The sequence below is a fragment of the Xyrauchen texanus genome, chromosome 49 (genome assembly GCF_025860055.1).
Source record: "Xyrauchen texanus isolate HMW12.3.18 chromosome 49, RBS_HiC_50CHRs, whole genome shotgun sequence".
Classification (NCBI taxonomy): Eukaryota; Metazoa; Chordata; class Actinopteri; order Cypriniformes; family Catostomidae; genus Xyrauchen; species Xyrauchen texanus.
Window position 1 is genome coordinate 674,379 of NC_068324.1, and position 15,450 is coordinate 689,828.

General features: G+C 41.9%; 1 protein-coding gene across 1 annotated transcript; it reads left to right on the top strand.

The window, feature by feature from the left end:
- The first annotated feature begins 2,302 nt into the window (after nt 1–2,302).
- LOC127640131 (cytolytic toxin-alpha-like) lies at nt 2,303–14,352 on the top strand. The gene is made up of 4 exons (XM_052122539.1): nt 2,303–2,443; nt 7,090–7,190; nt 12,423–14,104; nt 14,252–14,352. The coding sequence occupies exons 2-4, from the start codon at nt 7,091–7,093 to the stop codon at nt 14,282–14,284; spliced, it is 1,815 nt and encodes a 604-aa protein (XP_051978499.1). The 5' UTR covers nt 2,303–2,443; nt 7,090; the 3' UTR covers nt 14,285–14,352.
- The last annotated feature ends 1,098 nt before the right edge of the window (nt 14,353–15,450 follow it).

Genomic DNA, 15,450 nt, shown 5'->3' on the forward strand with positions numbered 1-15,450 from the left:
AAAGTCTTGTTTGACACCATCGAAAATCTAACTGCACCTTCAGCTCCTCTTGTGCCTGTGTACACACATGAAGACTGTAACAACTTTTTGTCATTTTTTGTAAACAAAGTACACAACATTAGGGCCAGTGTCAAAGCCCCCCTAATCACTGTGTGTTTTACTGAATGCTCAATGGTGTTATCTTGGTCGTCTTTTACTCCTGTTAGCCTACAGGATGTGAAGACATTAATAGGAAATATGAAACCAACTTCAAGCCCCGCTGACATTGTTCCAACACCACTGTTGTTGAAAATGTTTGATATCGTTGGCCCCTGTGTGGTAAAAATAATTAATTTGTCACTTACATCTGGCTCAGTCCCCAGCTACTTCAAACACGCTGTGGTAAACCCGATCCTTAAAAAGCCCAATCTCGACCCTTCAGAACCTAATAATTATAGGCCCATATCAAAACTTCCATTTATTTCAAAAATTTTGGAAAAAGTAGTGGCATGCCAGCTGACTTCCTTTATGGAGCAGCACAACCTATTTGATATTTTTCAGTCTGGTTTCCGGAAAATGCACTCCACTGAAACAGCTCTTATCAAAGTCTCTAGTGATGTGATGATGGCAGCGGACACTGGCCGCTACACTGTACTTGTACTTCTCGATTTGAGTTCTGCCTTTGACACGGTAGATCACAGTATACTGATCAACCGGCTTCAAAATGAGATGGGACTATCTGGATCTGTCCTACAGTGGTTCTCTTCCTATATTCAAGACAGAACCTTTAATGTTTCTATAAACAATGTACAGTCAGATGTGACCAATTTGTCCTGTGGAGTGGCACAAGGGTCAGTTTTGGGGCCTATTTTGTTTTTACTGTACATTTTGCCACTTGGTCATATTATGGGTTGTTTTAAGGATGTATCGTATCATCTTTATGCCGATGATGTCCAGTTGTATTGTTCTTTTAATGATGCTGAGTTCCATCGATTGTCACTGTTCTTAGAGTGTGTGTCAAAGACTCTATCAAAGACTGGCTGGCCACAAACTTTTTGCAGATAAATGCAAGTAAGACTGAAACATTGATCTTTGCTCCAGACCATAAGATCCCGGTGATCAAACAGCACCTTGGCTCCCTTGGCTCCTCTGTCAAATCCAGCCTCAGAAACCTGGGGGTTGTGTTTGACCAGGCCATGTCTTTGGAGATACACTCAAAACAGCTTGTCCGAAACTGCCTCTATCACCTCAGGAATATCTCTAAGATACGTAAAATGTTGTCAAAGAAGGATCTGGAAATTATTATTCATGCTTTCATATCAACTAGACTTGATTATTGCAACTCTGTCTTTACCTTCATGAATAAGTCTGCTGTGAACAAGCTGCAAATGGTTCAAAATTGTGCCGCTAGACTTTTAACTGGTGCCCCAAGAAGGTCTCATATCACTCCCGTTTTGTTGACTCTCCACTGGCTCCCTGTAAAATATAGGATTAATTTTAAGATTTTAGTGCTGACTTTTAGGGCATTAAATAGTCAGGCCCCACAGTACATCAAGGTCCTTTTGAGTCAGCACTCCTCTAGCCGCACTCTTCGGTCTTCTGGCCAGAACCTTCTTATGGTCCCCAAGACTCGTTATAAAACCCGTGGGGACCTGTCTTTTCAGTCTGTTGCCCCCAGACTGTGGAACGCCCTGCCCCTGTCTCTGCGTCTGGCTGACTCTGTTGACTCTTTTAAAAAAGATCTGAAGACTTGTTTATTTAAGAAGGCTTTTGGTTGATGGGTTTTAACTAGTGTCACTTTGATTTTACATATGTATTGTATATATTTTTATATTGTTTATATAAGATTTTGCTTTTACCTTTCTCGTGTACAGCACTTTGTGATTTTATCTGTGAAAAACGCTTTAGAAATAAACTTTACTTACTTTACTTACTTACAACAAGGCCATTTGCAGACATGATAAAAATGCCATTACAACGTTTCTGCAACATTGTGAAAATACATATTTATAACTTTAAAATAAACTCTCTTCTGTCTTATTAAATATGCCAGATTAAAAGCTTATCATAACCTTTTCACACTGGGGGAAAGAAAACCTTTTAGATTGTGTTTCCTGGGGCTTTTTGTTGAAAAAGGATATATTCTTGTTTGCAGTGGCATTGCAGTTATTTAGTGCAGTAAATAACCATTTTCAATAATAAATATTTGCATGTAGACCTGTAGAGCGGAGTTATTTGTCTTTAAATCAGTATGTGGGAGGATTTAAGAAGTGAAAGTGAAAGTGACAGTTTAGCAGCTTCCTGGTGTTTATCTCAAAGGACACTGTATGAATGTTGAACATCCTCTGTGCGTCACAGGGCATTTACGGTTTCATAGTTTAGTACAAGATGTCTATACTAGTTAAATAGAGATCATCAACTGACTACATCAACAACATCATCTGAGACAGGAGCTTTGAAGAAGGTATGTGAACTTGGATTTATGCTATAGACTAACTGCAGTAATGTTAGTTTTATGTGTGACATCCGATTGAAATTCAGAATAAAACTCATTAACTCGCTCCACTGCTCACACTAATAAGCCAAAACAACTGAGAAATACATAAACAAGATATACATAAACAATATATACATAAACAAGTATACCTCAAGTGTTACATTTCAAAACGTGTATTTTTATCACACCAATTCTATTAGCGCTATAAATCTATCAAATAATTTCACCATTTGAAGTTTTAACCAATTTTACAATACTCAGACAAATATAAGATTCCTTTTGGAGAATATACATATAATATGTTTATTAAAAATTAGAAATCTAGGACTTCCGGTATGCCTCGCGGTGAGTAAAAGTGGTTGGAAGGTGCTCCGTGAACATTCATTTAATTTTTCAGCAGTGTTATTTATTTTTGATCATATATACACCAAATAATTGACCATATTACACATTCACATAGAAGAATGCCCAAATCAGGAAAACAAGGGCGAAACATTGTAGAAATGCTGACTGACAAGGGGAGTGAGCAGACAGCTAATTCTAAAGCTACCGCTCCAGTACAAGTGGAGGAAGTTATAACGCCAGCTTCCTTAAAGGACTTAATTTCATCCACCACCACCATCCGCTCAGAAATTTCATCACTATGGTCTGAATTTTTGTCTGAACTTCGTTCTGCCGTTCACTACAAACGACCCTATCATCTCAAGCCCAAAAGATTGCGGACATTGAAACCGCAAATACTGATTCAGATGGCCGTTTGACAAAGGTGGAGAAGCTGTGTAACATACTGAGAGCAGTAAACACTAGCATCAGAATTAAAAATTGACCATACTTTGTTTGCCTAAATTGATCGTTTTGTGGGGAACAATTCATCCATGCAAGTCAATCCACACAAAAAAAATTTTTGGCTTCGTAATCTTTAATCAAAATCTGAAAATTCCCCGCCCCTTTGCATTGGAGGACCTTGCCTGATGACGTAGGTTTGACGGTTTAGGTGTCTCCTTAACATCCGTAACCACGCCCCTCCAACTGACAGTAGACAGGCTGCCTGTGTGTTTGCGAGCATTGACAGCGTGTGAAAGGAGAGATGGCGAGGAGGTGCATTTTTGGTTGTGACACTCACGGAACACTTTTTACCATTCGAACCCTCCGCATGTAACGGCTCAAACATGTAAGGTCTGATTCCCCCCATGACGAAATGATCCTCCGTGTGTTCCTGTTCTTCTTCATCTTCCTCCTCCTCCTGCTGCAGGAAGGGGACTGCTGGCGGTGTTTCAGGCGGCGAGTAATCCTCAACAACCGATTGTAAACTTGCGTTAATATCTGCCTCCATTTCTGAATGAAACACCTACTTTTTTAGATCCAATCAGGTGCTAGTTGGAAAAAAAGCCACACCCACTATTTTGCCTCATTTAGTATTCCGTTTCTCTCGGAAATACGTCACAACACTAGAGAAAAGTCGTTTGCAACTTCCGGTTCACGGGGACTTTAAGCTGGACGACTTGGAGAACCGTTCGCAGAGGCAAAATGTAAGGATCATTGGAATAACAGAGGGATCGGAGGGCCAAAGTCCGGTTGCTTTTATGGCCTCATTCATTACTGAACTGTTGAACTGGAAATCAATCAGGCCCATCGTGTTGGTCAAAAATCTCAACAAAACGTATATCCTAGACACATGGTGGTCCGGCTCCACCATTACCAAACAAGAGAACTCATACTGAAACAGTCACGAGAACAGAACATTTCCCTATATGCTGTTATATGTCTCACATCCAGAAATTTGTCATCCCCATGTTTTGAGTATTTTAGGACAGTTCAGTAGTGTCTCAGGCTATAAATTAAACTTGCATAAGAGTGAGTTTTTTCCAATTAATTCTACTGCAAGAGCACCTTCAGCGTTAGCTCTTCCATTTAAATCAGCCTCAGATGGTTTTCGTTAACTGGGAGTTACAGTAACCCAGAAACATGTAGATCTCTTCTAGCATAACTTTATTCCAAGTTTGAAGAGAACAAAACAGGATCTTGTTAGGTGGACAACTCTCCCACTTTCACTTGTAGGTAGAATTAATGCCATAAAAATGTATATTCTGCCCAAATTTCTTTTTCTATTTCAAAATATTCCGGTATTTATACCAAAAGCATTCTTTAAATCACTAGATCGAGCAATTTCTGAATTTATTTGGAACGGGGGCCCAGTAAGAATCCAGAAAGTATCTCTTCAACAACCCAAAAGATTAGTTGGATTTGCACTTCCTTATTACTTATTTATTATTGGGCGGCAAATATTCACAGCATTTTATATTGAGTCAGTCACATTATGGTCTTTGTCAATGGGTTCCGGCATGGGTTGAAATGGAATGTGATTCTTGTAGCCAAACTTATTTACATGCTTTATTATGTTCTTCGTTACCTATAAAAATGTCCCATTATTCTTCCAACCCTTTAGTACTACATAGCCTAAAAATTTGGCAACAATTTAGAAAACATTTTGGCTTTCAGGCAATGTCGGTTCTGTCTCCTATATACAAAAATTCTTCTTTTTTATCTTCCATTTCAGATGGAGCTTTTGGATTATGGTGTAGAAGGGGCATTGTCAATATTAACGATCTTTTCCATGAGAATAATTTTGCAACGTTTTCATATCTATCAGAAAAATTGTATCTGCCAAAAACTCACTTCTTTCATAAGAAATAGATTCTCCCATTTCCCTCATGCACTTAAACAAGAGATAGATCAAGTTTTGGAAACAAAAGTCTCTAAAGGTACTTTCTCCAATATTTACAGAGCTATTTTTTCATTTACTGCATTGTCAGACTCTTCACCCCTGTCTAAAATAAAGCAGAGTTGGGAATCAGATCTCAACCACTCTTTTACAGATGAGGAATGATCACAGGCTCTTTGTCGTGTAAATACCTCCTCTATTTGTGCTCGTCACTCTAATACAGTTTAAGTTGTTACACAGAATTTACTGGACAAAAGCTAAACTGTTTAAAATTAACACGAATCTCGACCCTACTTGTGACAGTTGTCGACAAGCTCCGGCCACTCTTTATCATTCTTTTTGGCTTTGTCCGGCGTTGACCTCGTTCTGGTCATCAATCTTCAAATCAGTTGTTGCTATTCGATCATGACATAATTGGTATCATTGGTCTCTGCATGAAACACAGAAACTATCAAGACCAGTCTCATTACAGTAGGCAAAAGGAGCATTTAGCATTTATAGAAATAGGATTATACATTTTGACCACAAGGTGGCGCTGTCCTGAAACTTTTTCTGTCCCTTCAGAGCATGGTGCAAAAGACACATACCGAGTTTGTTACGATATGCCAAGTCGTTGGTAAATACAGCATTTTATGACTAAATTCAAAATGGCCGATGTCCAAATCGGCTTACATAGGATTCGCTATGCTCTACTTGATGATTTTAATTTGATGATTTTATGACAAATTGTTCAGAAGTTATAAGCAAAAACGTGCTTTTACATATCTCGTGATCAGTAGGGGGCAGTGCAACAAAACATTGCAGGTAACCTCAGAGCCTAATAGTGATAATGTACAAAGTTTCATCCCAATCCCTCAAATCGTTACAGAGATACAGCCTCAAGTTCAATTTTGCACGTTCTTCGTCAAATTCGTTAAAGTGCCATTGGAAAGCGGTATGGTTTATCAAAATTCTGTGTATACATTTTTGTCGTGCCTCTAGATGATGCAGGCCAATCTTAATGCAAATCAAACAAACATCCTAGGACAAGTTAGAAAAAGTCAGTTTTTCCAAACACTCTAAATGCTGGTAAAATTTTCATGATGGAAAATGACATCATAGTGTACAATCAAATCGAATTCCTTGAGCCAAGGAATCAGAGGAAAAAAATAATTTTGTTTCTAGGACTCACGGTTCAAAATGTATTAACATAAACGTGAATGCAAGTTTAGGCAGTATGTGGTGCTAGAGGGTTTGAGGTAGAAATGCCAAATTTGCTGTGGTAACACATCGGACTGTCCTCTATCTGTGTGCCAAATTTCATAACTTTCCCACCAGCGTTTCTATGGGCTGCCATAGACTCATGAGCGGAAGTATAATAATAAGAAAACTAACAGTGACAATAGGGGTCTTTTGCCCATTCAGGGCTTGACCCCTAACTAGGCTGCTCTCTTACTCCATCCAGCTCTGAAGCCTCATAAGGTCATAAAGTAACATGAATCCATGTATTAGAAGACCAAAATGTATATATTTGGTCACACGGGAACATTGGATACATAAGACATCAATCATGAATATAATGATAGTAATACAGTGATGATATAAAACTGAGTACATAAATGTGAATATATGAATATGATTGAATAGCTTCTGATTATAGTTGATTTCAAGCATAATATCAATAAGTATAAAATATAAATATTTACTATACTATAAATATAATATATAGAAAAGACTCTAGCCACATGCATCAGTTTGTTTGATATGCTAAACAAACCAGAGAAGGCCATGTCTTTTATGTTCAATATGAATTAAATCACAACTCTCACAATACTTTATGTGTATTATCATCTGACTTGTGTCTGATGTCTCATTGTTACTTCTGCGGTCTGCTGTTATATTCTGTGTTTAGGATGGATTCAGTGGGAGTGAATGCGATTGAAATGGCAGCTCTGGGGAGACCCTTCCAGCTGGGCATGTTGTACGACTGCAGGAAAGATGCTTTAATACCAGGTACTAGAATACAAATAAAACACTTTACTTTGACAGTGAATGACACAATAACTGACCCAGATAGCTCAGACAATGTGATGTAGATTGCAGCAGCAGTTTTATTGAGAAAATAAATGCATAATCAAACTAAAATATTCTCCAGAGAACAGGGGTAACAACAACTGAACATTGATACCACACATTACACATTTAAGAAAGGACAAGGCATTAAACTAACAGAATGGGTAAAAATACACAATTAAAAATTATGTAAGTGACAATTATTAAGATGGAAACAGAAAACAGTGAACAAGGAAAACATCAAAGAAAAATATATAAACAAAAACACTTGCAGGCTTGTATGGCACCCTCATGCCATCCCAGATGTGTTTGACTTTCTTTCATCTGTTGAACACAAGTGAAAATATTTAGAAGTATATTTCAGCTCTGTAGGTTCATACAATGCAAGTGAAAGGTGACCAGAATGTTGAAGCTAAAAATCAGCATAAAAGTACTCCATATAATTATGGTGGTTTAATCCATGTGTTCAGGGAGTGGTGGTGGCGTAGTGGGCTAAAGCACATAACTGTTAATCAGAAGGTCGCTGGTTCGATCCCCACTGCCACCACCATTGTGTCCTTGAGTAAGACACCTAACGCCAAATGCATAAATGTAAATGTGTTCAGAAGTGATATGATAGGTGCGGGTGAGAAACAGATCAATATTTAAGTAATTTTTTCTTCACTTTCACCTTCTTCTGTTTTTGGTGATTCACTTTCTTCATGCGTATCACCCCTATTGGGCAGGGAGGAGAATTTATGCTAAAAAATGACTTAAATATTGATGTTCCCCGTCTGTCACTCACTTTGACGTTGTGTCGAAGAAGTGACACTAGGGGTCTTCTCTTGAGAGCCTTTCGCATCTCTAAACTTTGAGAAAAGGCCAACGAGAAGTCTTCCTAAAAAGGAACGCCACCTTCGGGTCAGCACGCCCAGTCTGAGGCTGATGCCCAGATATCCGACATGCTTGCCCGGGCCGCCATCAACGTGGGGCTGGACTGGAACCCTCCATCCTCCCCACAGCCTTCGAGGCTGGATGATTGGTTCCTTGGGTCTACGCACCGCTCACAGGGCCTGTAGGATGACGTCTTCACTGACCTCCAAAGCCTACAGCGCCACTGGACAGGCCGCTTCCGCCTTGCATGCCATGGCCCTCCTGCAAGTCCACCAGGCTGAGGCACTTAAAGATCTGGACTTGGGTAGTCCTGATCCCGACGTGCTGCAGGAACTGCGCTCAGCGACCGACCTCGCCCTCAGGGCCATGAAGGTAACAGTGCGGTCACTCGGGCAGGTGATAGCCACTATAGTGGTTCAAGAACGACATCTGTGGCTGAACCTGGTCGAAATGCATGAAGTGACAAAGCACGCTTCCTCAACGCACTTTTCTCCCTGTTCGGCTTTTTTCGGTGACACCGTAGAGGACTTCGCCCAGCAGTTCTTAGCGGTGAAGAAGCAGGCGGAGGCCATCTCTCACATCATGCCCCGTCGCACTTCCAAAACGGGCCGTGCTCCGTCTGCCGGGTCTGCAGAGGTAGGTAAATACTTCGAGTCTTCTCTCAGCACCAGAGCCTTGAGGACACATTTTTGCCTCTCTCATGCTCCTCGTGACAGCCCCTCCCTGGCGAATTCCGAGGACGGACCTTCTTTCTCAGGGACAGGGCACCCTCTGGCATCCGCACCCAGATCTCTGGAACCTCCATGTCTGGCCCCTGGACGGGATGTGGAAGATCTAATTGGCCTACCACCTGCTGTCGCAGACATGATCAACCAAGCCAGGCAACTTTACTCCCTGAAGTGGCGCTTGTTCGCAAATTGGTGTTCTTCCCGGACTGAAGACCAACAGAGGTGCACAGTTGGGTCAGTGCCCTCATTCCTGCAGGAGAGGTTGGAGGGGAGGCTGTCCCCCTCCACCTTGAAGGTGTATGTAGCTGCTACCGCGGCCCATCACGATGCAGTAGATGGCAAGTCTTTGGGTAAGAACGACTTAATTATCAGGTTCCTAAGAGATGCCTGGAGGTTGAATCCCTCTTGGCCAAGCCTGTTCCCCTCCTGGGATCTCTCAGTGGTCCTCGCAGGCCTTCAGAGACCCCCTTTCGAGCTGCTAGAATCAGTCGAACTCAAGGCCCTCTCCCTGAAGACGGCCCTCCTGATCGCGCTCGCCTCCATCAAGAGGGTCGGGGACATGCAGGCTTTCTCTGTCAGTGACACCTGCCTGGAGTTCGGTCCGGCAGACACTCATGTGATCCTAAGCTACCGGGCTACGTGCACAAGATTCCTACGACTCCCTTCAGAGACCAGGTAGTGAACCTGCAAGCGCTGCCCCGGGAGGAGGCAGACCCAGCCCCTTCGTTGCTGTATCCGGTACGTGCTTTGGGTATCTATTTGGACCACACGCAGAGCTTTAGACGTTCTTAGCAGCTCCTTTAAGGCTTAAAAAGGTGCTATATAAATGCAGACCATTTACACCCAGGCCGTGCCCGCCCCCTTGCGAGTCCAAGCACACTCGACAAGAACCGTGGCATCCTTGTGGGCACTGGCCTGTGGCACCTCCCTAGCAGACATATGCAGAGCAGCGGGTTGGGCAACACCCAATACCTTTACGGGCTCCTACATGGACTTATCCCTTTGTGTGTATTTTACGCGGTACAGTCCCCTTGCGAGTGGACCCGCGTCTCCCTTGGGCAGTTCCCACTGCTTCCTGGTCGCCGTGTTTGTAGCAATTCCTCCCTGACAATGAGGCAGGATCTACCACTGCGCCACTTTCCACATGTGACCTAAAAGCCCATGTGATGTATTTCACCACTCTTACCTCCCCCAGTCTGGGCAGGTGTGGTCTCCGCAGGGTCTTTCCCCCCTGAAAGAATAGGAACTGGTAAAGAATGCCTTCCCCGATGCAAGTGATAGCGTTAAGATGGCCCCAGCCGCTTTAACTCTATGCGAGAAACACAGAGAGAGAAAAGGCGCGGCTGGCACGGCTTGCTCCCATGCTTGGCACGTCGCCTTGTTCCCCCCTATCGGTGTGTAAAGAACCAGAAGGTTTTGCCAATTTTATGGGGTGTTGGGGAAGGGTACGTGCAGTCTGACACAGCCTGTTGTTTTGGTATGTAAGCTACCTGCCCGCACCTGTGTCAGCAGCGCAAGTACACGGTTCAGCGCATGGCGTGATTAAAATTGGACCCCTAGTGTAACTTCTTTGACACAACGTCGAAGTGAGCGACAGACGGGGAACGTCTAGGTTACTGTTGCAACCTCTGTTCCCTGATGGAGGGACAGAGACGTTGTGTCCTCCCGGCCACGTCGCTGAACCGAGCCACTGTTGTGGCCGAACCTCATTGTCGGCTCCTCAGACAAATCCTGAATGAAACAGATGCATTTCCCTCCCTTTATACCCGTTTGTCCGGGGGCGGGATATGCAAATTCTGTCTGCCAATTTCTCATTGACCTTTTCTCATAGATCAGAGATGCAAAAGGCTCTCAAGAGAGACCCCTAGTGTCGCTTCTTCGACACAACTTCTCGTTCCCTCTATCAGAGAACGGAAGTTACAACAGTAACCTAGATGTTTCTCACCACACCTATCATATCACTTAGGGAGGCATGGATTAAACCACTGGAGTTGTATGGATTACTTTTATGTTTCCTTTATTTGGTTTCATTCAATATGTTGGCACCCATTCACTTGTGTGGACCTACAGAGCTGAAATATTCTTCTACAAATCTTCATATGTGAGCAAGTGTGTTACCCACTAGGACAGTTTATTTAGAACAAAAGGGGGCGATCAGTTACGGAATTTAACGTGGGAGTAAAATACCGAACTGATGTAAATTGATAGAAGCGGAGAAGCCTGTCTGTGCACACGATGATGCAAGGAACAGGATGAAAGGAAAAATATTAGATATTGTTAATAAGACATGGGAACTTGTTGCTTGGGCATTTTTTTAGCCCCCATATTTTGAATTTCGGGGATATTTTTTATCCCCATTAATTTCCGACACTATTGGCATTGTATCTTTCTAAGGTATTTAAAACATTTGTTTTAGACATAGTAGCAAGTAAACAATATATCCTCACATATATGTCAAAGTACACTGCAAACTTAAAAACAAATGATTTTTGATCAGTGGTTAAACATGTTCAGACGGTTCCCTCGTACCTGAATGAACGCTCCTTTACAGAATAAATACTGTGCGTGGAGCATTTCACAATGTGCAGTATATTTTGGCCTTAAATGTACAGATAGAAATAGAAATGGCCCAAACGGGAGTCTTGCCCACCCAATCAAACATTTGGGAAACACCGTTTTAAATACACTATAAAAAAAAAATACAATCTGTACATTGGTTAAAAGTAATTTGGGGGCAGATTATGTTTGCAAACATTGAGGGTGGGTTGTAGACCACACAACCAAGTACAAAATAGCACTAGAAATGTAGTATTTTTATATTTTTTGTTATTGGCTGAAAGCAACGACACACTCAAGAAGCGGCTGCTGTAAAACAGAGAGTCAGAGACGTCATGTGAGCAAGAACGAGATCTCTATAAGAGATATTTTTGAGCAATGCATAGGCTTTTAGTGCCCAAAAAGAAGTCTGGTGGTGTCTCTAGCAGTGAACATGTGGCTGTTGTTAATCTTCTACAAACAGCAAAAAATAAATTTCGTGACAAGTATTTTTGTCTTGTTTTCCAGTAAAATTATCTAAACTTTCTCAAAGTGTGATTTATTTACTTGTCAAGCAAAATGGCATACTGTATGTCTTGTTTTAAGAGAAATCTGACAAAATTAAGTGCATTTCAGACTTCAGAAATCTGCCAATGAGGCAAGAAAAATAAACAGTTTTTCCTCTGAATTAAGTTTATTTTTAAATACTTTCCACCGCATGGAGCACAAGAACTTGAATGAATTAGCCACTAACTCTGCGCCTATAAATAGTTTATTATTTGTTTCTCTTGAGCAATAGACAGAAAACACAAATAACATTCTGTACTTTAAATACAACTCAGAGAGTAATAATGGTCATATCTGGCAGGAGTCGGGCCTGATGGATACTACTGAAGGATTATGTGTATTTTAATTATTTCTAGTGTTTAATAATCTCTATATTACAGCTACATCTGTATAATTACTGTGTGAACTCAATTTTTATATGTTAGCTGCTGAAAGTAAAAAAAATAAAAAAATGTTTTCCCTATTACAGGAATCACGTTGTGGAATCAAGAAGAGCTGCAGAAGAGTATACAAACTCGTCCCCAAATTAACACAGATTTCAAAGTCACAGCTTCGGATTCCATGAAGGAAAAAACAAACTTAATGAACATTGGTGGCTCTCTGAATTTGAGTATTTTAGGAGGACTCATCAGTGTTTCAGGATCAGCCAAATATCTCAAAGACACCAAGAAGTCTTTCCATCAACAGAGACTCACCTTATGTTATCATTCAACCAGCAAGTTTGAGGAACTCACCATGAATCATTTGGCACCTGAAAATATAGTCCACCATCAGGTGTTTGATAATGACACGGCCACACATGTGGTGACAGCTGTGCTGTATGGAGCAGATGCATGCTTTGTGTTTGATCGGGAAGTTTCATCAGATGAGGACAAAACAACAGTAGAAGGAGAAGCAAAAGTTGCATTTGAGAAGCTAACAAACATTTCTGTAGGTGCAAGCGCAAATCTAGAGATGAATGACGCTCAGAAGAATGCAGTTAAAAAATTCAATTGCACATTTTATGGAGACTTCCAGTTACCGTCTAATCCGACCTCTTTTGAAGATGCTTTGAAGGTTTTCACTGATCTTCCGAAACTTCTGGGAGAAAACAGAGAACTTGCAGTTCCAGTGAGAGTTTGGCTTTTTCCTTTGGACAAACTGCTCACAAAAACTGTCAAACTTCAAAAAGAAATCAGCATGAATCTAATCACAAACATAGAATCAGTTTACGAGAGTTTAAGTACAGCTGAGATGAAATGCAATGATCTTCTGAAAGACTCACCAGCTGAAGCCTTCACAACCTTTCATGATACAATACAAGACATGAAGCAAAACTGTTCCAACTACAAGCTGAGACTCATGGAGACACTGGGCTCTCTGTTGCCAAGCATCCGTGGAGACATGATACTGGACACAGCTCTGACCGATCTTCTGAAACATCATGATGAATCTCCATTCAGAGGACGTTATCTTAAACAATGGCTGGAAGAGAGACAGAAAGAGTCTGATGTCATTAAAACATTGCTCAGACAACTCAACGATTCTGGAGTAAAAGTAGAAAACAACCTAGAAAAAAACTTGATGGATCTACAAGTAAAAAATTTGGTCAGTTACACGTTCACATCATTAAACTGGTCAGATGAGCTTCTTCATAATCAAATGATCTACCTGAGTCCTTCAAAAAATGAGGATTCAACTGATTCGAAACAAAAGTCTTGGCTCACTTCTGAACTCAGAACCACCATGAGGAACAACCTGGAGATATTCAAGAGCTTGATTGACTCAAAAGATCGTAAATCAGCTAAGTTTATCGTTTCATCAAAGGAAATGAAGGATACTCCGGGTTCCTGCATTCTTCTGTATGAAAATGGACGTGATGAAGCTGTTCACTTTAGTCCTCCATCAAAACCAGCCTGTCCAGTAACTGAAGAGGTCAAAGCTGACCATGTGGTTTTGAAGGTGTCTTCATCACGTCCTGATACAGTCGAGCTCAGATTAATGTACAAAATGAAGCATGAGAAAGACTGGACATCTCAAACTGTTCCGAATGACCAACACACAGTGACTGTGACTGATCTGAGAGCAGGAACTGAGTACCAGATGAAGTGTGCAGCAGTGGGGAAACTCGACTACACCATTGAATCTGATGTCAAAACAGTCATCACTGAGGTATGATGATCAGTCATTAAATATCAGCTCAAGAAAAATATTTTATTAATGATTTAATTGAAATATTGAGCAGATTACATTAAGTAATAATTAACCCATCACCTTAGTTATTATAATTTTCTTTTTTAATTTTAATATTTCTCTCAGGAAAGGAACAGAAGATTTATGGGTGAGTCATAATTTGTTTTCCTACCTAGTCAAATGTTTTATTCCTTTATTTGGTGCAGGGATGCGAACTGCAAAAATTTGGTGAAAGACGTAATTTTAAAACCAAACGTCTAGGTTACTATTGTAACCCCCGTTCCCAGATGGAGGGAACATGACATTGTGTCGATTGAAGTGACACTAGGGGTCTTTCTGTCAAGGCCTTGTTTACCTCTGAACTTGAGAAAAGGCCAATGAGAAATTGGCGGACACTATTTGCATGCCCCTCCCCCGGACATATGGGTATAAAGGGAGGAAGCCGTGCATCCGTTTAGTCAGGTTTTTGCACTGAGGAGCCGAGAATAAGGTGCGGCCGTTACAGTGGCTCGGTACAGCGTCGTGGCAAGAGGGACACAATGTCTCGTTCCCTCCATCAGGGAACAGGGGTTACAACAGTAACCCAGGCATTCCCCTTCTGTCTCTCACTCAACGTTGTGTCGATTGAAGTGACACTAGGTGTCCCGATCCAAAAACGCCATGATGCTGAACCGTGTTATGTGAACAGCTGATGCAGGTGTTGCGGGGGTGGGGTGGGCTAGCGACATGCTGGGAGCAGGCTGTGCCAGCTGCAGCATTTTCTCTCTCTATGTTTCTCGCATAGAGTGTTAAATCAGCTGGGGCCATCTAATACTATAATACGCATCAGGGAGGGTGTTCTTTTCCAGCTCCTATTCTTTCAGGGGGAAAAGAGATGGCGGCCGAATTGTGACATGTGACGAGTGTGCACGCTGCCTTGGCAATTTATGAACGCTACCGTTGCGGTGCTGTCTGAACGGATCAAGACGTGCTTGCCCCGAATCAGCAGGAGAGACCTGCACAGGGCAAAGAGTACAGCCAGCAACTCTAGACAGGTTCATGTGCCAACCCAGCCGGGACCCTGTCCAGGAGCCAGCAGCTGCGTGCCCATTGCACACGGCACTCCAACCCAGTTTGGAGGCATCCGTGGTGACCACCTGCTGTAGGGGGACTCCTGTCCACAGAAACAGAGGTCTGTCCAAGGGTTGAATGTTTGATGGCAGAAATGGGTGATGAACACAGTATGTGCTGCAGGGCCATTCCCATCTTGGGACTCGAGCCTGAAGCAATTGCTGAAGCGATCTGATATGCATCAACCCGAGCGGCGCGGCCGCCGCTGAGGATGT